Consider the following 22,327-nt stretch of genomic DNA (forward strand, 5'->3'; position numbering starts at 1 on the left):
TTCCATAAAAACAATTCCCTGCTTCCAATAGTCCAATGCAATTTGTTTTCCATCTCTGTTCATTAATCATTGTTTAAATCAGTGAGCCATCTTTTCCTCACTGCCATCTGCACTCAGCTGTGTTACAGAGATGACACCTCGCCTCTTAATCGAAGCTGACAGCCAAGAGGACGCCTGTCCAAATAGCTTTCTGCATATTTGCACCACTTCTCCACTCAACGTCCCTCCTTGCAACCATCAGGTAAAAGTGGGTTATTCAATGGATTTCTAATTAATCTAAGAAGTGCACACACACACGTGCACGCAGGCACGCACACATGTATGCACACGCACACACACACACACACACACGCACACACGCACACAAACACACACACACACACACACACACATCAACAATTTCATTTCTGAAATGTAAAGCTATGGCTGCTCGTAAAGAGAAAAGGAGAACAACAAACGCAACAACAAAGGAATCTTCTACATTCCACAATTTGTTCAAGCTGGCAGGATCATTTTTTTCTGTTAAATGAGTGCACTTTTTCCTATACAACACTATTGTTTTCCTGGAATTGGGAGCAAGGTTATTAATTATTCACTGTTTAGTGTTCTTGTATGAGGGAGCTGTGCTTTTCATTCCATTGCCTCATAGTTCACAGACTTAAGGCCATGGAGCTTTGGCAATTTCTTCAGGCAATATGCTGAAAGAGTGTTGTTTATCAAAAGCCAGCTATTAAAATGAAACTTCACTATGTTAAGATAAAAGTAACAGTTTGGAGGGTTGAGAAGGTTTTTGAACTCATTTATCCTTCTCTGACTGGATACCAGATTGACCAGTGTACTGCCGAGGACCAGAGCGTCCAGACGAACACCTCAAAAAACTTTGGCTTCACACTTTTATCAAAGTGTTTTAAGCCGAACGGCAAACAGCTTTGACCTTTTGTGAGAAAATCTGACATGTGGTGGCAAGAGAGTGCCAACAAATTCATTTGGCCTGTTCATCTGAGCTTGGATTACAGATATTCAAATCATGTGCTTGGTGTTTAAACAAGTGATTCCATCAAGGGAGAAAGTTGCTAAGTATATCTTTGCCATGTACTGCACTCTAACATCACTTGCAACATAGTAAAGAGGATAAGATACTAGCACCTGACTTGACGTTGATTTCAACTTCAGTCAACCTCACTCTGAATTTTTCCTTTTCGCTTCACTCACATTTACTCATATTTGTTGTCCCTGTTGTATTTTGCATTATGATAGAAAAAGCTATTCTAACATAAGCACAAATCCATTAGCCAGGGTGTCAGTCTGTTCTGCTTTCTTGCCAACTTCTCATGGAATTACCATGCCAAACTCTGGTACCCAGGCTACAATTTCATCATAATAAACAGGTAATATTCTGAGACATTTTCAAATCAAGACATGCCTTGCATTTCACAGCTTGCTTATTCTCTCATCAACAACAAACATTTATCAACTAGCTCCCATTTTTGCTTTTCTAATAAAGAGGGTTGCGGTTAAATTATGTGTAAATTCCAAGGCTGAATATTTAATGCTGATTGATCGTACTGGCTGCAACCCACCTGCTCCTCCTCCTGTCCCCTTGGAGCCTGTGAGAGGAGAACTCTGTATTGGAAAGGAACAGAGCATCATGGACTCTTAGCTCACATATGACAGATGGGGCATCATGGCTTCAAAGGCAAGCATTTGCAGATGAGAGGGGGGAGTGTAGGTAAGGGCTAAGGGGTATTTCAACAACACCTCTCTATCTAGGTGACAGTGATAGATATTAGACTAGAGGTTCTCTATTATCAAAGCATTCACTGCACCCATTCACAACCTCTGTATGTCACCATTCACATTACACACAATATTATACATAAGGAGAAGTCTGACAATAATTAAATATCTGTACATCCAACAGACCTCAACACAATTACCAGGGTGGATGACTTGATATGTGTTGCATTAAAACGAGTGCTTACTGCAACAGATTATCTATGATGAGAAGATCACAGTGGACTGTCATTACACCACATCACATTGTCCTTTTCATTGAAAAGAGAGAAAGAAAAGAAGCATTAACCCGAGAGTCTAATTAGGAATCAACGATCAGCCACACACAGTATATTTTGACATACAGTCCTTTAAAAAGTATTCCCAGCCAATGTTCCCTAACAAAATGCCGGCACTGAGCAAATGTCAGGTCTGCTGAGCACAAACTTGAACCTTGTGAAAATTCTGTGCAACTTCTAAGTTAGTTATAACAGTGGTCAAGTAGGCTGCTGTGGCTATTTGATAATGATGTAGGCCTATCAGAGTGCCTACCATCAAAAACAATGCAGAAAATGCATCCCAAAATATTTTAACATGAAAACAGCTGTTTTGTCATTCAGTCTACAGTAGCAGCTAATGTGTGGTGTTCAATGTAGGCCTACATTCCGTGAGACTTTTGGAAAAAATATGCAGGGCTTGACATTAACCTGTTTATCCACTTGTCCATCAGACAAGGAGACTGAAAATGTGTTGTTTGATGCAAGAAACTACTTTACAAAATAAAGATCATTATTATTCCCATACCATTACTATAGAGAATCAGACAAATTGTGCTACCCTCTGCCTATTGGCTACTTCACTTAATCAAGACCGTCTCAAAATACATCACTGCCCCTTTAAGACAGAAAAAAGCTCTTTACCTGACTTGGTTTTCAAATATGTCTAGAAATGTACATGTTTGGTGCTCTTGTGGGAAGCAACCACACCCCCATTGCTGACTAGAAATTATCTATAACTGGGTTAATAACTCACTAACTAGCAAAGGATATGAACAAATGTGCACACGTGCAGTACTCGCTGTGCTCACATGCAGTACTCGCTTTGATCTCAAAACAAGCACATCTACTCACGACCACTCATGCTGTAAACACAGTCTAGTTCAAAGTGAATGGCACAGATCCATATATGGAAATGGTCTTTTTGCATATAAGGATACTGCAGCTCTGATTGGTTATGCCTCACCGGTCTGTAGAGTACTGGCCGAGTGCCTGTCAATGCAATAGAATCCTACTCCGATGCAATTTGCCTACAAGAAAATCTCTTGCATAGTTAGTTTTGTATACTAAGTCTTGCATAGTTCACTTTGTTTAGGTATGTTGCATTGAAAGTGGCTAATATTGGCAATTCCAACAGTAGAGAGAAACTAGAAAGTTTAGTGAAGTTCATTCTCGTGCTTCTCTGCGCAGGCTAGTATTTCTTCTGTGCAGCAGTCCCGGGGGAGCAGTTTAGAGGGAACATTGTTCACACATCTTGACAAAGTAGTATTAAAATTGATTTCATTGTCATTTCTTTCCAACTATCCACACAAAATACTCTGTAATGTCAAGAAATTAAGAACAATTCTAACATTTTTTCTTTTATGTATGAAAAATACAAGACTAATATATCTTAATTAGATAAGTATTCACCCCCATGAGTCAATACATGTTAGAATCACCTAAGGAAGCGATTACAGCTTTGAGTCTTTTGGCATAAGTCTCTAAGAACTTTACACACCTCGATTGTACAATATTTACCCAGTATTCTTTAAAAAATTACTTGAGCTCTGTCAAGTTGGTTGTTGATCATTGCTAAAAGCCATTTTCAAGTCTTGCCATAGATTTTCCAGCCGATTTCGGTCAAAACTGTAACTAGGCCACTCAAGAACATTCAATGTCATCTTGGTATGCAACTCCAGTGTATATTTGGCCTTGTGTTTCAGGTTATTGTCTTGCTGAAGGGTGAATTTGTCTCTCAGTGTCTGTTGGAAAGAAGACAACCAGGTTTTCCTCTAGAATTTTGCCTGTGCTTAGCTGTATTCCATTTATTTTTATCCTAAAAAACTCCCTCGTCCTTGCCGATGACTAGCATACCCATAACATAATGCAGGCACCACCATGCTTGAAAATATGAAAAGTGGTACCCAGTGATGTGTTGGATTTGCCCCAAACATAACGCTTTGTATTCAGGACAAAAAGTTTAAAAAATTGCCACTTTTTTTGCAGTATTACTTAAGTGACTTGTTGAAAACAGGCTGCATGTTTTGGAATATTTGTATTCTGTACAGGCTTCCTTCTTTTCACTTTGTCATTTAGGTTAATATTGAGGAGTAACTACAATGTTGTTGATCCATTCTCAGTTTTCTCATATCACAACCATTAAACTCTGTAACCATTTTAAAATCCCCATTAGTCTCATGGGGAAATCACTGAGCAGTTTCCTTCCTCTACGGTACTTGAGTTAGGAAGGACACCTGTATCTTTTCAGTAACTGGGTGTATTGATAAACCATCCAAAGCCTAATTAATAACTTCACCATGCATGATCGTTGCCCTTCTTTGCAAGGCATTGTAGAACCTCCCTGGTCTTTGTGGTTGAATCTGTGCTTGAAATTCACTACTCAATTGAGGGACCTTACAGATAATTGTATGTGTGGGGTACAGAGATGGGGTAGTAATTCAAAAAGCATGTTAAACACTATTATTGAACACAGAATGAGTCCATGCAACTTATCTAATTTGTTAAGCACATTTTTACTCCTGAGGCTTGCCATAAGAAAGGGGTTGAATAGTTATTCACTCAAAACATTTCAGCTTTTAATTTTTTATTAATAAAACAAAATCTACAAAAAAAATCACAATTTATATTATGGGGTGTTGTGTGTAGATCAGTGACACAAAATCTAAATTTAATACATTTTAAATTCAGGCTGTAACTCAACAAAATGTGCAAAAAACAGGGGTGTGAATAATTTCTGAAGGCACAGTACATAAAACCTGCTATTCCACCATCATACACAATCCTGTTTTGTCCATTCGACATGACTTATGAATGAATTTGGGGTCAATTCAAGCATTGAAATACATACACTATCCTAAACTATATGACTACCCCACCTATACTTACTTTTTGACTATATTTCCCAAGTTCCCTTCACTTAATAGCCTACTGACTTTGGCATTACCAGGGGCAGCCAACCTCACCATAAGGCGCTCATGCATGCACGCACACAAATCTATTCTGAGAAACCATGTAATTCTGAGAAAACGGCATTCGAATAAGCTGAAAGTCTGAGTTGCTGGAGATGATAAATACGTTTGACTGAATATTGTTTAAAAAAAATCCTTACCTGAGCATTTAGATCAGCGCATGTAAAAGACTCCAGCGCGTATTGGACTCGAAGTGACAGCTTGAGTTCAGTAAGTGACAAGTGATGGCCTGTGTATCTGACTTTTCCGTGATCCTGCGCTAAAGGGTAATAATAAAATCAGACCTCCGTCAACATCCTTCAACTATTAAACATGCATGCTTTCGAAATGAAGTATGGAAGCATATGAGCTTATAGTTTAATGTCCGTGAGAAGGAGGGGATATGACCACTTCGAGATGGCGTGGACTCCCCCATCTGGTAGTTGACAAGCACTGCGTAAATTATGCATAGGTTATTTACACTCCAAGATTATCAACTACCCGTTTCACTTAAATTAGTCATCATGATGCACATAACATTCAGTAATTTTTTGCTCTGTAAAAACGTCACATTTTAGTGGGTTATTTTAAATTAGGCCTAGTCACAATGCACATTAATTGTTGTGAATTTTGGCACCGTAAAAACGTCACATTTAGTAGGCCTCGCAGAGTTAATTTTCGGCATCCTCTTGTTTGTGACAGACACAGGATGAGGTTTGGTATGACTTTGGTATGGCCCACCTCCTTATCATCTTAATCTTTCCAGATCTCTCTCTCTCTCTCTGTGTGTGTGTGTGTGTGTGTGTGTGTGTGTGTGTGTGTGTGTGTGTGTGTGTGTGTGTGTGTGTGTGTGTGTGTGTGTGTGTGTGTGTGTGTGTGTGTGTGTGTGTGTGTGTGTGTAAAATGTTTGATTGAGCCTTGCTCCTTAAACCCATGGACTGTGTCAACATCGAAAAAGTAGCCCTATGACCTCCGATCGTCTTCTCAAAATATTTATAATGAGGATTTTAGCCACTCTGACCCTTTGTAAAACATAATGAATAATGCAGGATACCTCTGACTTGTGATTCAGCTGTTTTTACAGTTAGTGCTCAGAGCGCTCATAGGCTTCTTTTCAGAAAGCTTAATTGGGTGCTTCTAACATCCATCACACTCCTGCCATCCCAATGACCTTCCCAATGGATTATTTTCTAATAGAGAGATGGAATTTATCTATACAATAACCACACACAAAAAAGCCCCTATTGTGTATACATCCTCAGGCATTCTACTTAGATGAAATGTATAGCCTCAAAGTACTGTACTGATGTTAGCTGTTAGCCGCTGGTGCACTTTGACACCATTTACAGAGGTCTGACTTTCATTCAAATTAACTATATGACCCCAGATTGCTGAAATATTAAATAGATGCAAGAACATGTGCGTGTGTGCATACTTACATTATATAGACACAGATTAATGTAACACTTCAGGGGATGTTTCATAGACCAAGCAGTGATTCTCTATGGAACATGGTTTGGAGTACAGGAGTAGGCTTTATCTGGGCCCATGAAACCGGTCCAGGTGTACAGCAAGGAACAGTTTAATGCCCCATTTGTAGCTGGGAGCATGAGCCTCTTTTCTGAGCAACTGTCTGGTCAACAATACCTGCTTGTCTCTGCAAGGAGATCCTAAATAACCTAACTCTTAAATCCTGTTTAAACCCTGCAATGTAGATCTCACTGTTGTGTTTCAGATTAACATGTTCCTTAGATCTCTTTGAACTGTTAAGTATATGGTCCAACATCTACCTTCAAAGACGAGCTTTTTAAGTCCAATGATCTGTGTCTAACCAACGCTCAAGCATGTTAACCGTTAGCTAATTTGTCTCGTGCTACCTGGATTGGGTTTTCATATTGCAGCCCTAATCCTGATGGACCAGTTCAGTTTAAAAGCTGCTTATCAAACCCTGCACTCTCACCACTTAGCAAGCAGCAAGTGATACAGTGCCGTGAAAAAGTATATACCTTCTGATTTGATCTATTTTGGATTGATTTATTTTTTGCACTGAATGTTATCAGATCTTCAACCAAAACCTAATATTAGATAAAGGAAACCGGAGTGAACAAATAACATATTGATACTTATTGAATATATTTAACTTTAAAAAGTTATGCAACACCAATTGCCCCTGTGTGAAAAAGTAATTTCACCATCACACTACCACCAACATGCTTGACCGCCGGTATGACGTTCTTACTGTGGAATGCAGTGTTTGGGACAGACATAACCGGACCCATGTCGTCCAAATAGTCGACTAGAATTTGCCAAAAAGCACCTGGATGATCGTCAAGATTCCTGGAAGAATGTTCTATGGACAGATGAGTCAAAACTAACTTTTTGGACGACATGGGCCCCGTTGTCCGCGAAAACCAAACACTGCATTCCACAGTAAGAACCTCAACAGTCAAGTATGGTGGTGGTAGTGTGATGGTTCTGGGATGCTTTGCTGCCTCAGGACCTAAACGACTTGTCATCATTGAAGGAACCACAAATTCTGCTCTGTATCAGTTAATTCTAAAGAAAAATTTCAGGCCATCCATCCGTGAGCTGAAGTTGAAGCACAACTAGGTCATGCAGCAAGACAATGATCCAAAGCGTGCAATCAAGACATCAGAATGGCTGAAAAACAACAAGTTTTGGAATGGCCTAGTCAAAGTCCAGACCTAAGCCCGATTGAGATGTTATGGCAGGACCTGAGACGAGCAGTTCATGCTCGAAAACTCACCAATGTCGTGGACTTGTTCAGTGGTGGAAAAAGTACCCAATTGTCAAAGTACAGATACAGTACCTTATTAGAAAATGACTCAAGTAAAAGTGAGTCACCCAGTAAAATACTACTTGAGTTAAAGTAAAACAAGTATTTGGATTTAAATATACTTAAGTATCAAAAGTAAATGTCATTGCTAAAATATACTTAAGTATCAAAAGTATACATTATTTCACATTCCTTATATTAAGCATACCAGACTGCACAATTTATTTTATATCTTTTTATTTTTATTTTTTTACAAATGGCCATAAAAAAATGTACATAGGAGAGATGATCTATTGTTGGTCATTGTGTTTTGACATTTTCAAGATACAAAAGTATGTGGATAAGCCTTCAAATTAGTGGACTTGGCTATTTCAGCCACACCCGTTTCTGACAAGTGTGTAAAATCTAGCACACAGCCACGCAAACTCCATAGTCAAACATTGGCAGTAGAATGGCCTTACTGAAGAGCTCAGTGACTTTCAACGTGGCACCGTCATAGGATGCCACCTTTCCAACAAGTAAAATTTCTGCCCTGCTAGAGCTGCCCCGGTCAACTGTAAATGCTGTTATTGTGAAGTGGAAATGTCAAGGGTTTCCATCCCCTGCGCAATACCAAGCATCGGCTGGAGTGGTGTAAAGCTCGCCGCCATTGGGGCACTGGAGCAGTGGAAACATACTCTGGCGTGATGAATCACACTTCACCATCTAGCAATCGAACGGACTAATCTAGGTTTGGTGAATGCAAGGAGAACGCTACCTGCTCGAATGCATAGTGCCAACTGTAAAGTTTGGTGGAAGAGGAATAATGGTCTGGCTTTTCATGTTTCGGGCTAGACCCCTTAGTTCCAGTGAAGGGAAATCTTAACGGTACGATTCTGTGCTTCCAACTTTGTGGCAACAGTTTTGGGAAGGCCCTTTCCTGTTTCAGCATGACAATACCCCTGTGCACAAAGCAAGGTCCATACAGAAATGGTTTGTCGAGATCGGTGTGGAAGAACTTGATTGGCCTGCACAGAGCCCTGACCTCAGCCCCATCGGACACCTTTAGGATGAATTGGATCGCCAACAACAAGCCAGGCCTAATCACCCAACATCATTGCCCAGCAAGTCCCTGCAGAAAAATCCCAGAAGAGTGGAGGCTGTTGTAGCAGCAAAGTGGGTACCAACTCCATATTAATGCCCATGATTTTGGAATGAGATGTTTGACGAGCAGGTGTCCACATACCTTTGGTCATGTACTGTATGTGGCATACCTGTTATGGACAATAAAGACCAACACGAACATCAGCAGTGGGCAGCCATCCTATCACCTCTGACCAAAGAACATCAGCAGTGGGCAGCCATCCTATTACCTCTGACCAAAGAACATCAGCAGTGGGCAGCCATCCTATCACCTCTGACCAAAGAACATCAGCAGTGGGCAGCCACCCTATCACCTCTGACCAAAGAACATCAGCAGTGGGCAGCCACCCTATCACCTCTGACCAAAGAACATCAGCAGTGGGCAGCCACCCTATCACCTCTGACCAAAGAACATCAGCAGTGGGCAGCCACCCTATCACCTCTGACCAAAGAACATCAGCCGTCATCTTGTTAATTTCCCGACAATTCTACATGTTGAATCACCACCCTCTTTGACACTCAGCAGGTGATCTACTGCGCACAGTCAACGATTGTGTTGGTCTGGCTCGTTCTTTTGTGAAAAAAGGAGAAAAGGTTTGAGAAAATCTACCCAAATGGGAGTAACACGTGACTTCTCCCCAAAAATCTTTTATTTTCCTTCCAGTTTACAACAATATTTATTCTGACATAAAGCTGGTCACAGAGGTGGGCATTAGGCAGGTACAAGGGGATTGGGGACAATAAAGGGCAGTCAGCATATGACCCTGTGTAGAATAATCGTAGAAAAGAAAAAAGGAAAAAAATAAATGACGCAGAACATGTCGTTTTTAGCATAGCAGGCAAAATGATGGATCAAACAAATAGAGTGGTAAACCCCTAGCCTTGTCAAGACACTGACACGAAAGCAACCACCATAAAATGAGCACATAGGCACTGTGGACTAGTGTAGTGCCATAATGTTGGAGGATGAGGGCTCTAAATAAACAACCTCTTGACTTAAATACATATTGCAATGAAGTACTTACTTAGCAACAAAAGCTTGATGTTCCTTACAAGGCAGGTAAATGGGTAAGCGTAAGGGCATTGGGTTGCGTTCTAAGCAATGCTATGCTTCTCTTACAGAGTACTGCCTCTTATAGAATAGTCATACTGTAATAGATACCCTGTGTACTAACAGGAAGAGCTTTATGAAAGAGAAGAAGAGAGGCTTGAAGAGTGATGACAAAAAAAAGAAGAGACATGGCAGATATTAGGGAGGCTTCACAGTCTGTCCAGCTCAAAGTGCTGGAGTAGAAAATCTATGTTAAAAAGGAGCCAGTAGTGTGGATCCTGGAGAATGGCTTTGCAGGGTCACTTCTGCTGCAGCCGGGCAGCTTTGAACTTGGACACCCGCTTAGGGGCCTCCCGGGGTGCTTCGGGAGCTACCTCCTCCAGCTTCCGCTCTGGGATAGTGGGCAGAGCTGGAGGGGCGATGGTTAGGTGGGGGATCGACGAGGGAATAGGCTCCTTCTCCACCACTGTGCATGAAAAGGCCTGGATGATCAACAAAAAAATAACAGGAGGTTAATGAGAGGCTGTAGAGCTGGACAGTGCACAGACACACAACTTGTTCAAGGTGTATCTCTATTCAACATTCAAAGATCATGATTCGAAAAACAAAATCAGCAGAGGACCAGGGTCGTATTCATTAGGGCCTGCAACGGAAAATTAATGTTTTTTTATTGCACAAGATGTTCAGGTAGTCCCTCTGTCAGTTGTCTTCCGTTTAGTGTCTAATGAACATGACCCAGCTGAGTTTTACCTCGAAGCGTCTGATGGGGTGTAGAGGGTTCCCGGTGGGGCTGTCCTCCTCGGTGATGCCATCGCTGGTGTCACTGCACGTGTTCTCGTCGTGGCTCAGGGTGCGTCCGAACGTCCTGCGCTCTTCGAAGTCGGCAGCGCTGCTCTCGCTGGTGTCGCTACACCCGCTGTTCTCTCTGCTCCGGGACTTTAGGATGGACTTCCTGGGGATGGGCTCGCCATTCTTCACATCCACAAACAACCTGACAAAAGTCCACAAACATAGGCCTTCAGATCGCAGAACTTGTTAATAGATAGACACCATTCCGAATCAGAACAAAGTACCTGGAAAGATTCAGAGTAAATAACATTTAATATATGCCAATACATTGGACCCAAAATGTTGCTAATAGGTATGCCAACCAAGATCTAGATAAGTGATGTGTAGTGTGGGTTTACTTGTAGATGTCTGTGGGCGTGGTGATGTTGTGGAGCCCGTGGTGAGAGTGACCATTGCTGGTGCCGTTCTTCTTTTTCCTCTTGGCTTGCTGCTTCTGTTCTTTCAGCTCACTGAACTTCAACATGGTGTTCTTCCCTGTGTTTATCCTCACCTGGAAACGAAGCGACAGAGACAGAGAAATGTAGTACATTGATTTACGTGACTCAAATAACATAATTGACTACATTGTTGACTGTTGACTGCATTGAGTTTAATACGATTAATAAAACACTGACCTTCTTGGGTTCCACCGTATGAGAGAAATAGATGGTAGGCAAACCGTTGCCTTCCTCCTCCTCACCCTTGTCTTCCTCCTCCTCCCTGTCCCTGGTTGTACCGTTAACTTGGCCACTGTTGTGAGGCACAGTCATCTTGCCTTCACTCCTCTCGTCATGTCCGTTGACGCGATGATGGCCGCCACCATCTCCCTCCTTCTCTTCCTCAGAGGAAGAGGATGTTGTGTCCTTATTGCCGTTGGTGTCTGCACTTCCAAAGTGTCTGAAAACAAATCAAAACAATGCATCATGAGAAATCTAATCTTCACTTTTGCAATGAAACAGGTGTGAAGGTGGGAAGAGTGCGCTGAATCACTTCTCAATGTGAAAGTCCATGTGTTCTGTGTGCGTGAGTGTGTGTGCGTGTGCAACTCTACCGGTCATGCTCCTCCTCAAGCTTCTCCTTTGCTTCCAGCTCATCCAGTCTGGCCCACAGCTCCTCCTCAGACAGCACTCCTCTCCTACTCCCTCCATCTCCCTCTCCACCCTCCTCCTCCTCCATCTTCACAATAGCCTCCATTTTGGGCTTAGAGTGGGGCTTAAGGGCCACACGCTGCTTTCCTTTGCTCACAAATTCTTCAATACTTCTAACCTCTTCTCTGATGTCCACATAGTCCCCTTTAGCCTGAGGAAACAGAAGGGTAGAAGCCAGCATGTTAACAATATCTGCTCATACAAATTGCTTTATCTGCACAGAGGAGTTGTCTATCAGATAAGCTGGCTGAAGAGGATCCTCAAAGCTCTTTGTTTTCACTGTAATTACACTTTTTTATATATGTAACCTTTATTTAACTGGGCAAGTCAGTTTAGAACAAATTCCTATTGACAATGACAGCCAACAGGCTGTCAACACACACATCACGACAAGAGAGACACCACAACACTACATAAAGAGAGACCTAAGACAACAACACAGCATGGTACCAACATAACATGGCAGCAGCACAAAACATGGTACAAACATTATTGGGCACAGACAACAGCACAAAGGGCACGAAGGTAGAGACAACAATACATCACGTCAACCAGCCACAACTGTCAGTAAGATTGTCCATCATTTAGTCTTTGAATGAAGAGATGGAGATAAAACAGCCCAGATTGAGTTTTTTTTTGCAGTTCGTTCCAGTCTCTAGCTGTAGCGAACTGAAAAGAGGAGAGACCCAGGGATGTGTGCGCTTTGGAGACCTTTAACAGAATGTGGATCGAGCCTTGGGGTACTCCCTTGGTGACAGGCAGTGGCTGAAACAGCAGATGTTCTGACTTTATACACTGTGCTCTTTGAGGTAGTTAGCAAACCAGGCCAAAGACCCCACAGAGACACCAATACTCCTTAGCCGGCCCACAAGAATGGAATGGTCTACCGTATCAAAAGCTTTGGCCAAGTCAATAAAAATAGCAGCACCATATAACTTAGTATCATGGGCAATGGTGACATCATTGAGGACCTTTAAGGTTGCAGTGACACATCCATAACCTGAGTGGAAACCAGATTGTATACCCGAGAGAATACTATAGACATCAAGAAAGCCAGTCAGTTGATTGACAAGTTATTCCTAAACTTTTGATTAACAGGTCAAAATAGAAATTGGCCTATAACAGTTAGGATCAGCTTCATCTCCCCCTTTAAATAAATGACGCACCGTGGCTGCCTTCCAAGCAATGGGAACCTCCCCAGAGAGGAGAGACAGGTTAAACATGTCAGAGATAGGCTTGGCGATGATAGGGGCAGCAACCTTAAAGAAGAAAGGATCTGACCCAGATGTTTTTTGGGGTTCAAGTTTAAGGAGCACCTTTAGCACCTCGGACTCAGTGGCTGCGGTCCAAACACTTAAAAGACAAACCCTATCCCCTCAGCCCTCAAATTAAGTGAACACTTCTGATGACGTATGACAAGTATACACTTGCTGGGCGAGGGAGGCAGAAATTATTTTTTAAATGGACCACCCTTGACCGGAAATTCATCACTCGTTCATCCCGCAATGATTGCCTTTTCAGCCACCGGTAATTTGTGGGTGCTTTATATGCGCAACAGTCAATTATGATTGCATGTCTACTTATATTAAATAAATATTAATATACACCACCGTTCAAAAATTTTGGGTCACTGCGTCCGTTATGGGTCTGCGGTCAAACGACCACCCCTCATCACTGTCAAACGCTCCCTAAAACACTTCTGCGAGCAGGCCTTTCTAATTGACCTGGCCCGGGTATCCTGGAAGGATATTAACCTCATCCCGTCAGTAGAGGATGCCTGGTTGTTCTTCAATAGTGCCTTCCTCACGATCTTAAATAAGCATGCCCCTTTCAAAAAGTGTCACTCCAGACCTGACTGCCCTTGACCAGCACAAAACCATCCTGTGGCACACTGCACTAGCTTCGAATAGTGCAAACGATATGCAACTTTTCAGGGAAGTCAGGAACCAATATACACAGTCAGTTAAGAAAGCAAAGGCTAGCTTTTTCAAACAGAAATTTGCATCATGCAGCACTAACTCCAAAAAGTTTTGGGACACTGTAAAGTCCATGGAGAGTAAGAGCAGCTGCCCACTGCACTGAGGATAGGAAACACTGTCACCACCGATAAATCCACGATAATCGAGAATTTCAATAAGCATCTCTCTACAGCTGGCCACGCTTTCCACCTGGCTACCCCGGCCAACAGCTCTGCACCCCCCGCAGCAACTAGCCCAAGCCCCCCCCCCGCTTCTCCTTCACCCAAATCCAGACAGCTGATGTTCTAAAAGAGCTGCAAAATCTGGATCCCTACAAATCAGCTGGGCTAGACAATCTGGACCCGCTCTCCCTAAAACTATCCGCCGCCATTGTCGCAACCCCTATCTCTTTCATATTGTCTGAGATTCCTAAATTTTGGAAAGTGTCCACGGTCATCCCCCTCTTTAAAGGGGGAGACACTCTAGACCCAAACTGTGACAGACCTATATCCATCCTGCCCTGCCTTTCTAAAGTCTTCGAAAGCCAAGTGAACAAACAGATCACCGACCATCTCGAATCCCACCGTACCTTCTCCGCTATGCAATCCGGTTTCCGAGCTGTTCACAGGTGCACCTCAGCCACACTCAGGGTCCTAAACGATAGTATAACCACCATTGATGAAAAACAGTACTGTGCAGCTGTCTTCATCGACCTGGCCAAGGCTTTCGACTCAAACACCTTATTCTTATCGGCAGACTCAACAGCCTTGGTTTCTCTAATGACTGCCTCACCAACTACTTCTCAGATAGAGTTCAGTGTGTCAAATCGGAGGGCCTGTTGTCCGGACCTCTGGCAGTCTCTATGGGTGTGCCACAGGGTTCAATTCTCGGGCCGACTCTTTTCTCTGTATATATCAATGATGTCGCTCTTGCTGCGGGTGATTCTTTGATCCACCTTTACACCATTCTGTATACATCTGGCCTTTCTTTGGATACTGTGTTAACAAACCTCCAAACGAGCTTCAATGCCATACATCACTCCTTCCATGGCCTCCAACTGCTCTAAAATGCAAGTAAAACTAAATGCATGCTCTTCAACTGATCGCTGCCCTCACCCGCCCGCCCGCCTAGCATCACTAATCTGGACGTTTTTGACTTAGGTATTTATAGTGATCCACATATTCTAAGTGTCTGGCTAGACTGTAAACTCTCCTTCCACTCATATTAAGCATCTCCAATCCAAAATAAAATCGGCTTCCTATTTCGCACAAAGCCTCCTTCACTCATGCTGCCAAACATGCCCTCGTAAAACTGACTATCCTAACGATCCTTGACAAAATAGCCCTTTTTCAACAGTGAAGAGGCAACTCCGGGATGCTGGCCTTCCAGGCAGTTGCAAAGAAAAAGCCATATCTCAGACTGGCCAATAAAAAAAAGATTAAGATGGGCAAAAGAACACAGACACTGGACAGAGGAACTCTGCCTATAAGGCCAGCATCCCGGAGTCGCCTCTTCACTGTTGAGACTGGTGTTTTGCGGGTATTATTTAATGAAGCTGACAGTTTCTCAAACTAGACACTAATGTACTTGTCCTCTTGCTCAGTTGTGCACCGGAGCCTCCCACTCCTCTTTCTATTCTGGTTAGAGCCAGTTTGCACTGTTCTGTGAAGGGAGTAGTACACAGCATTTTACAAAATCTTCAGATTCTTGACAATTTCTCGCATGGAATAGCCTTCATTTCTCAGAACAAGAATAGACTGACGAGTTTCAGAAGAAAGTTATTTGTTTCTGGCCATTTTGAGCGTGTAATTGAACCCACAAATGCTGATGCTTCAGATACTCAACTAGTCTAAAGAAGCCCAGTTGTATTGCTTCTTTAAATCAGTACAACAGTTTCCAGCTGTGCTAACATAATTGCAAAAGGGTTTTCTAATGATCAATTAGCTAATCCAAGTTTATCATTTTAAAAGGCTAACACAAAGTGCCATTGGAACACAGGAGTGATGGTTGCTGATAATGGGCCTCCGTACGCCTATGTAGATATTTGATTTTTTTTTTTAAGAATCTGCCATTTCCAGCTACAATAGTTATTTACAACATTAACAATGTCTACACTGTATTTCTGACCAATTTGATGTTATTTTAAAAATGGACAAATATTTTGGGGGGTTTTCTTTCAAAAAACAAGAATATTTCTAAGTGACCCCAAACTTTTGAACAGTAGTGTCTGCCTACTGTATGATAGCAAATGAATTAGCTAACTGTCATTAGCCTGCCTAGCTGTAACTTCTGAAGAAGGAAACGTTTTTATTTCTACAATTTCCAAAAGATAACCAAACAAAAACATATTTACGAGACGTGTTTGTGCCGTCATGTGCATTAGTAGCACAATTTCTAACGTATTTGCATTTGTTTTTACTTACACTTGTATGTTGACTTCTCCATTGATGTTGTTTTTAAGTTTTTCACAGACTTTTCTTAGCGGATGTACAATCGCCACAAACTGAATTATGGGGAGTTTCAGGCCCCGGAGTGAACATAATTATACACTCACAAAGCCGACTAAAAACGAGGGCTGAGGGCCTTACGTTGCAAAGTTCCCTTGCTTGGCTAATCATTTGGACCACCCATCCAAGATGGCGACAAGGATTCCCCCAAGGGCATAAGGTGAGGGTAAGTGGACGAAGGTGTGTCTTTTAAGTGTTTGGACCGCAGCCAGTGACCGCCTGCAGGGAGAAACTTTGTAGCGGGGCAAGAGAAAAAGAGGGAGGAGCATTGGGGATAGTCGCATTAGAAGGGGTGGGAGATGAGGAAATGTTGGACGGGCAAGAGTCAAATAGGAATCCTGACTTAATGAAGTTGTGACTAAAGAGCTCAGCCATGTGCTCCTTGTCAGTAACAACCGCATCATCAACATTAAGGGACATGGGCAGCTGTGAGGAGGAGGATTAATTCTCCAGGTCTTTAACCATTTTCCAGAACTTCTTGGGGTTAGACCCACAGAGAGAGAACTGCTCCTTAAAAGTAACAAACTTTTGCCTTCTGGATAGCCTGAGTGGACTTATTTCTAATTTGCCTGAACGAGAGCCAGTCAGCCTGAGTATCCGTGTGCCGAGCGATTTGCCAAATGGAATTATTGAGGTGGAGTAACTCTGCCAGATCAAGGTCGAACCAGGGGCTGAACCTGTTTTTAATTCTCATTTTCTTCATGCATCTGTTAACGATACCACTGAAAATATCAAAGAAAGGTCCAAGAGTCTTCGACAGAGGGGATCAAGCTGATTCTATACCAATTTACAGAGGCCAAGTCATGAAGGAAGGCTTGCACATTAAAGTTTTTTAGCAAGCGTCTATGACAAATCAGGACAGGCCGTTTCACTGAGCAGCCATTGCGAGCACAGGCTGTAAAACAGTGATCACTAAGGTCATTACAGAAAACACCAGACTGATACCTATCAGGATTATTTGTGAGGATAACGTTGAGGAGAGTAGCCTTTTCTGGGTGTTTGGAGTCATACCTTCTGGGATTGGTAATAATCTGAGAAATATTTAGGGAGTCCCATTGCTTTAGGACCTGGTCAGGTGGTTTAAGCATGTCCCAGTTTAGGTCACCTAGCAGGACAAATTCAGACTTAGTGTAAGGGGCCAGGAGAGAGCTTAGGGCATTTAGGGTAAAGGCCGGTGCTGATGGTGGCCGATAACACCCAGCAACAGTCAACAAAGAGTTATTTGAAAGTTTAATGCGTAAAACCAGCAAATCAAATTGTTTGGGGACAGAATTGGTGGTGACAACCGAGCACTGAAGGTGTTCCTTGGTAAAGACTGCCACTCCAACACTAACATCCGTGTTCAAAACACAGTTTCTTAACCACGTCTAAGTAATGACCAACACATCTGGTCTGGAGCTGTGAACACACACTTTTAGGTAACAAGCTTCTAGTGTTAACGTGCAGAAAACCCAGGCTTTTTACGAGAGCAGAAGTCAGTGAAGCAGATATCGGAGCACAAATCAGAATTGGGGCTAGCAACAGTAGATGGGCCAGGGTGTACATGCACACTTCCAGATATAATCAGCAATAACACAATCAGGGCATGGCAGAGGACAGGGAGAACTCTGCAATGTTGATTTAGAACATTTGAATGTGCTTTAGATGGCACTTACGCCTGAGAGTTTTTCTAGATCCTCTGTGAACCCAACTCTGGCTTCAAAGTTCTTCGTCGTCTTGTGCAAGTCATCCAGCGCACTCCTTACATCTAAAAAACAAAAATATTTGATTTGATATAATTTGACAAACAAAGCACAAAAAGTGTGTGATTAGTGTGGAATTGGAAAAATGTGTGTGTAAGGGGTCAAGACATGCAGCTTGTGAACCAGTTTGGTCGCAGTCAGTAGAAAAGAGAAACAAAAACCACAGTATTCGGACCAGTAAGGGGTTAAATCCTGAACACACTGACAAAAAAGGGAAAATGATGACACAAACAGTTCATAATATCTCATGCCCTCGGTGCTACTTCGGATCATTAAATCTTCACAACAATTAAACCCCCATTTGCTAATGGCAGCAAAGGGCCCCGTCGTCATGGCGACGGCGAGCCCTCAAGCCGTACGTCTCCGAAACGTTGGGGAAAGGTCAAACACGGACAGCCTGACAACTCAGCGGGGCTGTTTGACAGATCTCAGCCAGCCATGTTTGCATTATGGCACTTAGCTGCGTAAAAGCAGCCTGGGCAGGGTCAGGGAGGGGTGGGCAGGGTTATGGCACATTCACGCTTCGGTAAACATCAGTCTAATAAAGCTCCCATCACTATCACACATTGTTATTTAGGCCGATTTGGCACAATATTAAATAGCTTTTCGGGGCGTAGGGTGAATACCAAAGGAAGCAAGGGGAAACTGCTTTCTCTTACATGGTTAAGAGAAAGAAAGAACGGCCAGCAGTGGAATGGACAGGAGGATTTTTAAGGCTGGACTGTTGTGACAAAATGATAGCAGAACAGGGTCAAATCGACTTGAGTAACCAAACAACGGCTTTATCAATGTGTAACATTCTGGTCACAATTCTACATTTTCAATTGTTAATTGCCCACCAGCAAGACTACATCAAATATTATAATAATCCAAGTATTCACAAAATGAGTAGCCATTCAACTTTCCTTGACAACACTGAGTGATCACCTCTTTGTTTCTGACAGCAAGTCTATAACAACAGCCTCCTCTGCTGGGCAAATGGTGGGAGTGTTACGACATTCATAATATGACCTCAATCTTTCACAATAAGCATAACCACTACCATACATATACAATTGACGAGTTAACTAATATTATAAAAAGACTAGAGAAGTGAGTGTCAAAGTTTGGCAAGGAATCATGGTATCTGAGAAAATTCTACATGTCTTCCAAAATAAACTCACATTTCTTCCTGTGCTCCAAGAGTTTCTGGGCCTGCTTGGCAGAGCACTTGGCAAACCAGTTGTCTCCCAGTAGCACAGTGATCTCATTGGTATGGACCAGCTTCCCAGGCATGAATGCCAAAGGGCCAAATGGCACCTGTTACAGCAGAGAGGGGAGGGAAAAGGTTTTTAAAATAAATACTGCATTATTTAAGTTGAGTTCAAGTTTCACCTCGATTAAAATCATTTTTATATTACGGCAATTCAAACATGGTTCTGCATATTTTTTACAAACTGAAAGTGAAACTGAATAGCTGAAAGAAAAGGAGAACAAACTGGTAGTCAAAGATAAGGCCTTCCCTGCACACACCATGTATATACACATCATAGGAGCTGTATTAATTGATGTGTGTTTCATTCCAGATCAAGACAGGACAATTTATAATAAGGATGCATGGCCTGGGAATTCACTCTGTGACACACCTCATATAATAAACTTTAAATAAGCCCCTGCTACGGAAACTATCCCCGGTGCATTTAATAAGAGAGAGCGTACCATGATGTCATAGGACACCTCATCTGGAAGAGTTTTGAGTTGATCCTCAAGGGCTTCATAGTCACCTTTTACCTTCTCCCTGAAAGTTCAACATTTTTAATTTTAGTTAAGTAACGGCACACACAATGATCCACATGCCCTTCCTGGTCTATCGGTTATCCCAGAACTAATGTTTAGCCTATCTATGTACTATCAAGGATGTGGTGAGGGACTAGGTGTAACTAGTAATCTAGGAGAACAGTAGCATCATATGAGATTGTTTGACTCCTACGCCAGTCACTACGCGGAATCGCTACACAAGACTCACCAGTGCTGGATCTGAACTTCACAGCCTTTCACCACCTGTTGTTGACAGAGTGACAATTCTATAGGTCAAACGTTGCATTTTTATTCTCCATTAAAAACAACTCTGAATAACCCCCTCCATTTTACAGTTATTTACACTTACTCAATGTTGGGGAAGCAAATTCTCAGGAAGTTTAGGGTGTTTTGATTTAACAGCTGTCAAAGATTAATTGACAAAGGCTTTTCTGGAACTCACAGGATATACTTACACAGAAGCACCAACTTGGGGACAGGAAGAGGCATCTGTACACTTTACAGTGGATGTCATACTAGGAAGTAGCCAAAAAATACTACACTTTTGATAGGGGTATGAAATATGACGTGTACTATGGAATGCGGCAGATACAATTCTTTACTCAATACGACAGAGATTTAGCTAAGCATGTCTGGTCAACACATTAGGCCTGTTCCTATTTGAAAGTAGGCCTACAGTAAAGTTGCACCCTCCTTCATGAGTCAAATTCGACTGTAATAACAACACGAACATTACTTTGCCAACTGACTAGCTAGCTAACTAACTTTACTTTGGTCCTGCATTGCATTGCCATCAATGCATGCTAATAAACATCCAATCAATGCCCAACAATGTGTATTGATATTCTCTGAACATTTAGATACGATTATACTAGCTCTAGCTAGCTATGGATGTTGACTCTAGGTCAGTGTTGAAAGGCCAGTAGTAAATTAGCTAACGTTAGGCCAAACAACGTAATGCTTGTGTGCATAAGTGTATGGTAAGTTCATTAAACTATCCTTCACGCATTGGGCAAGTACATTTGTTTATTTATGCATTATGTTTGCTGAAAAATATAATTCAACATCAGAGCAATTGACACACTTGACTTTGCATATTCGATGGTTGTAGTTAAACAACATGGTTTGGCCAGGATCCAAGATGAAATAAACAAGAAGCAACATGTGACCGCTGGCTAAAGGAAGCTTCTAGAAAAGGTTGAACTAGCTAGAAAGTTTCCACGAAGAATTATGTGTCGAAGATGCCACACGCGCATAAATGAATATGCAACTAAATAGCTAGCTTGCAACACCCTGAAAGAGAATGCACGTTAGGATGTCTCATTTAATGAACATGTAAAACAATTTGATAATTATAAGTCGACCGCGTACATTGTCAGACAGAGCACGCACAATCCATCTAGCTCGTTTATTTTACCTTCTTATGCTCCACTCGAAGTCTGTCAACTCCTTGTAGGACCTCTATGTTCCTTTTATTTCTCTCAGCCATCTTCCCATGTAATAATCAAATGAAATGTGACGTTTGTGAATCCAAAACAACGCTCAGGGGTTGTAAGTCCTAAAGAAATGTTTATGAATACAATTGCAGGTATTCCTGAGACGCGTTTTCTTCTTATTCATCAAAGGGGCAGTGATAGATATCCAAGACTTCGAAAGTGAGACCATTTCACACTCTCATTTTAGGATTTCAGCATGATCTCAAAAATATCCACGTAATATAATCCTCAATGTTCAGCGTCCTCCTCATCGACCCTGCGCCATGTTCCCCTGTCTGTTTCCCGGTGTACTCTGGGTAAAATGCTCACTTTCACAACAATGCATGGAAAGGATCACATTATGTAAGACTGTATCCAATAGGCTACATATAAACAGGATTTCCCTCTCTTGCAATGTTATTAAATTAAACATATTTATCTTTATTACCCATCAAATGCTTTAATAACTACATTTTAAACCTTGAGTGTTTACCTTATATTGCAAATTACATCCCTAGTTACAGTTGTAAATTCACTAGTTACAGAGCTGAGACACATTTACAGAATAAATAAACAATTCTCACTCAATAATATTATCCCATCAATCCAATTAGTATGATGACTGAGGTTGTAAAATTACTGTAATGATGGTATTTTACATTCTTTGGCATAATGCAAAATCGAATAATCTATTTATAATGTTGCTCCAAGATGCACATGGTATAAGTAATATGCCGGATGAACTCTGAACACCGGAAATGTGTCAATGAAGTCACATGTGTAAACACGCTGCCTGTTGACCACGTGGTCCACTGCGCTCAGCAGAGACTCAGGGAAGTAGAATGAAGTTGCCCTGATCTGGGTCGTCACTAGTTACCACAGCCACAAAGTCAAAATTATGGC

At 41.9% G+C, this 22,327-nt stretch overlaps 1 protein-coding gene across 1 annotated transcript; it reads right to left on the reverse strand.

Moving 5' to 3' along the window:
* Nucleotides 1-9,525: 9,525 nt before the first annotated feature.
* LOC120054084 (unconventional prefoldin RPB5 interactor 1-like) lies at nucleotides 9,526-21,763 on the reverse strand. The gene is made up of 10 exons (XM_039001465.1): nucleotides 21,367-21,763; nucleotides 20,158-20,192; nucleotides 19,851-19,929; nucleotides 19,316-19,451; nucleotides 18,066-18,157; nucleotides 11,849-12,096; nucleotides 11,433-11,694; nucleotides 11,157-11,308; nucleotides 10,720-10,960; nucleotides 9,526-10,451 (listed from the first exon to the last, which is right to left on the reverse strand). The coding sequence occupies exons 1-10, from the start codon at nucleotides 21,436-21,438 to the stop codon at nucleotides 10,269-10,271; spliced, it is 1,500 nt and encodes a 499-aa protein (XP_038857393.1). The 5' UTR covers nucleotides 21,439-21,763; the 3' UTR covers nucleotides 9,526-10,268.
* Between the last annotated feature and the right edge of the window lie 564 nt (nucleotides 21,764-22,327).

Source organism: Salvelinus namaycush, chromosome 9 (assembly GCF_016432855.1).
Source record: "Salvelinus namaycush isolate Seneca chromosome 9, SaNama_1.0, whole genome shotgun sequence".
In the NCBI taxonomy this organism is placed as follows: domain Eukaryota; kingdom Metazoa; phylum Chordata; class Actinopteri; order Salmoniformes; family Salmonidae; genus Salvelinus; species Salvelinus namaycush.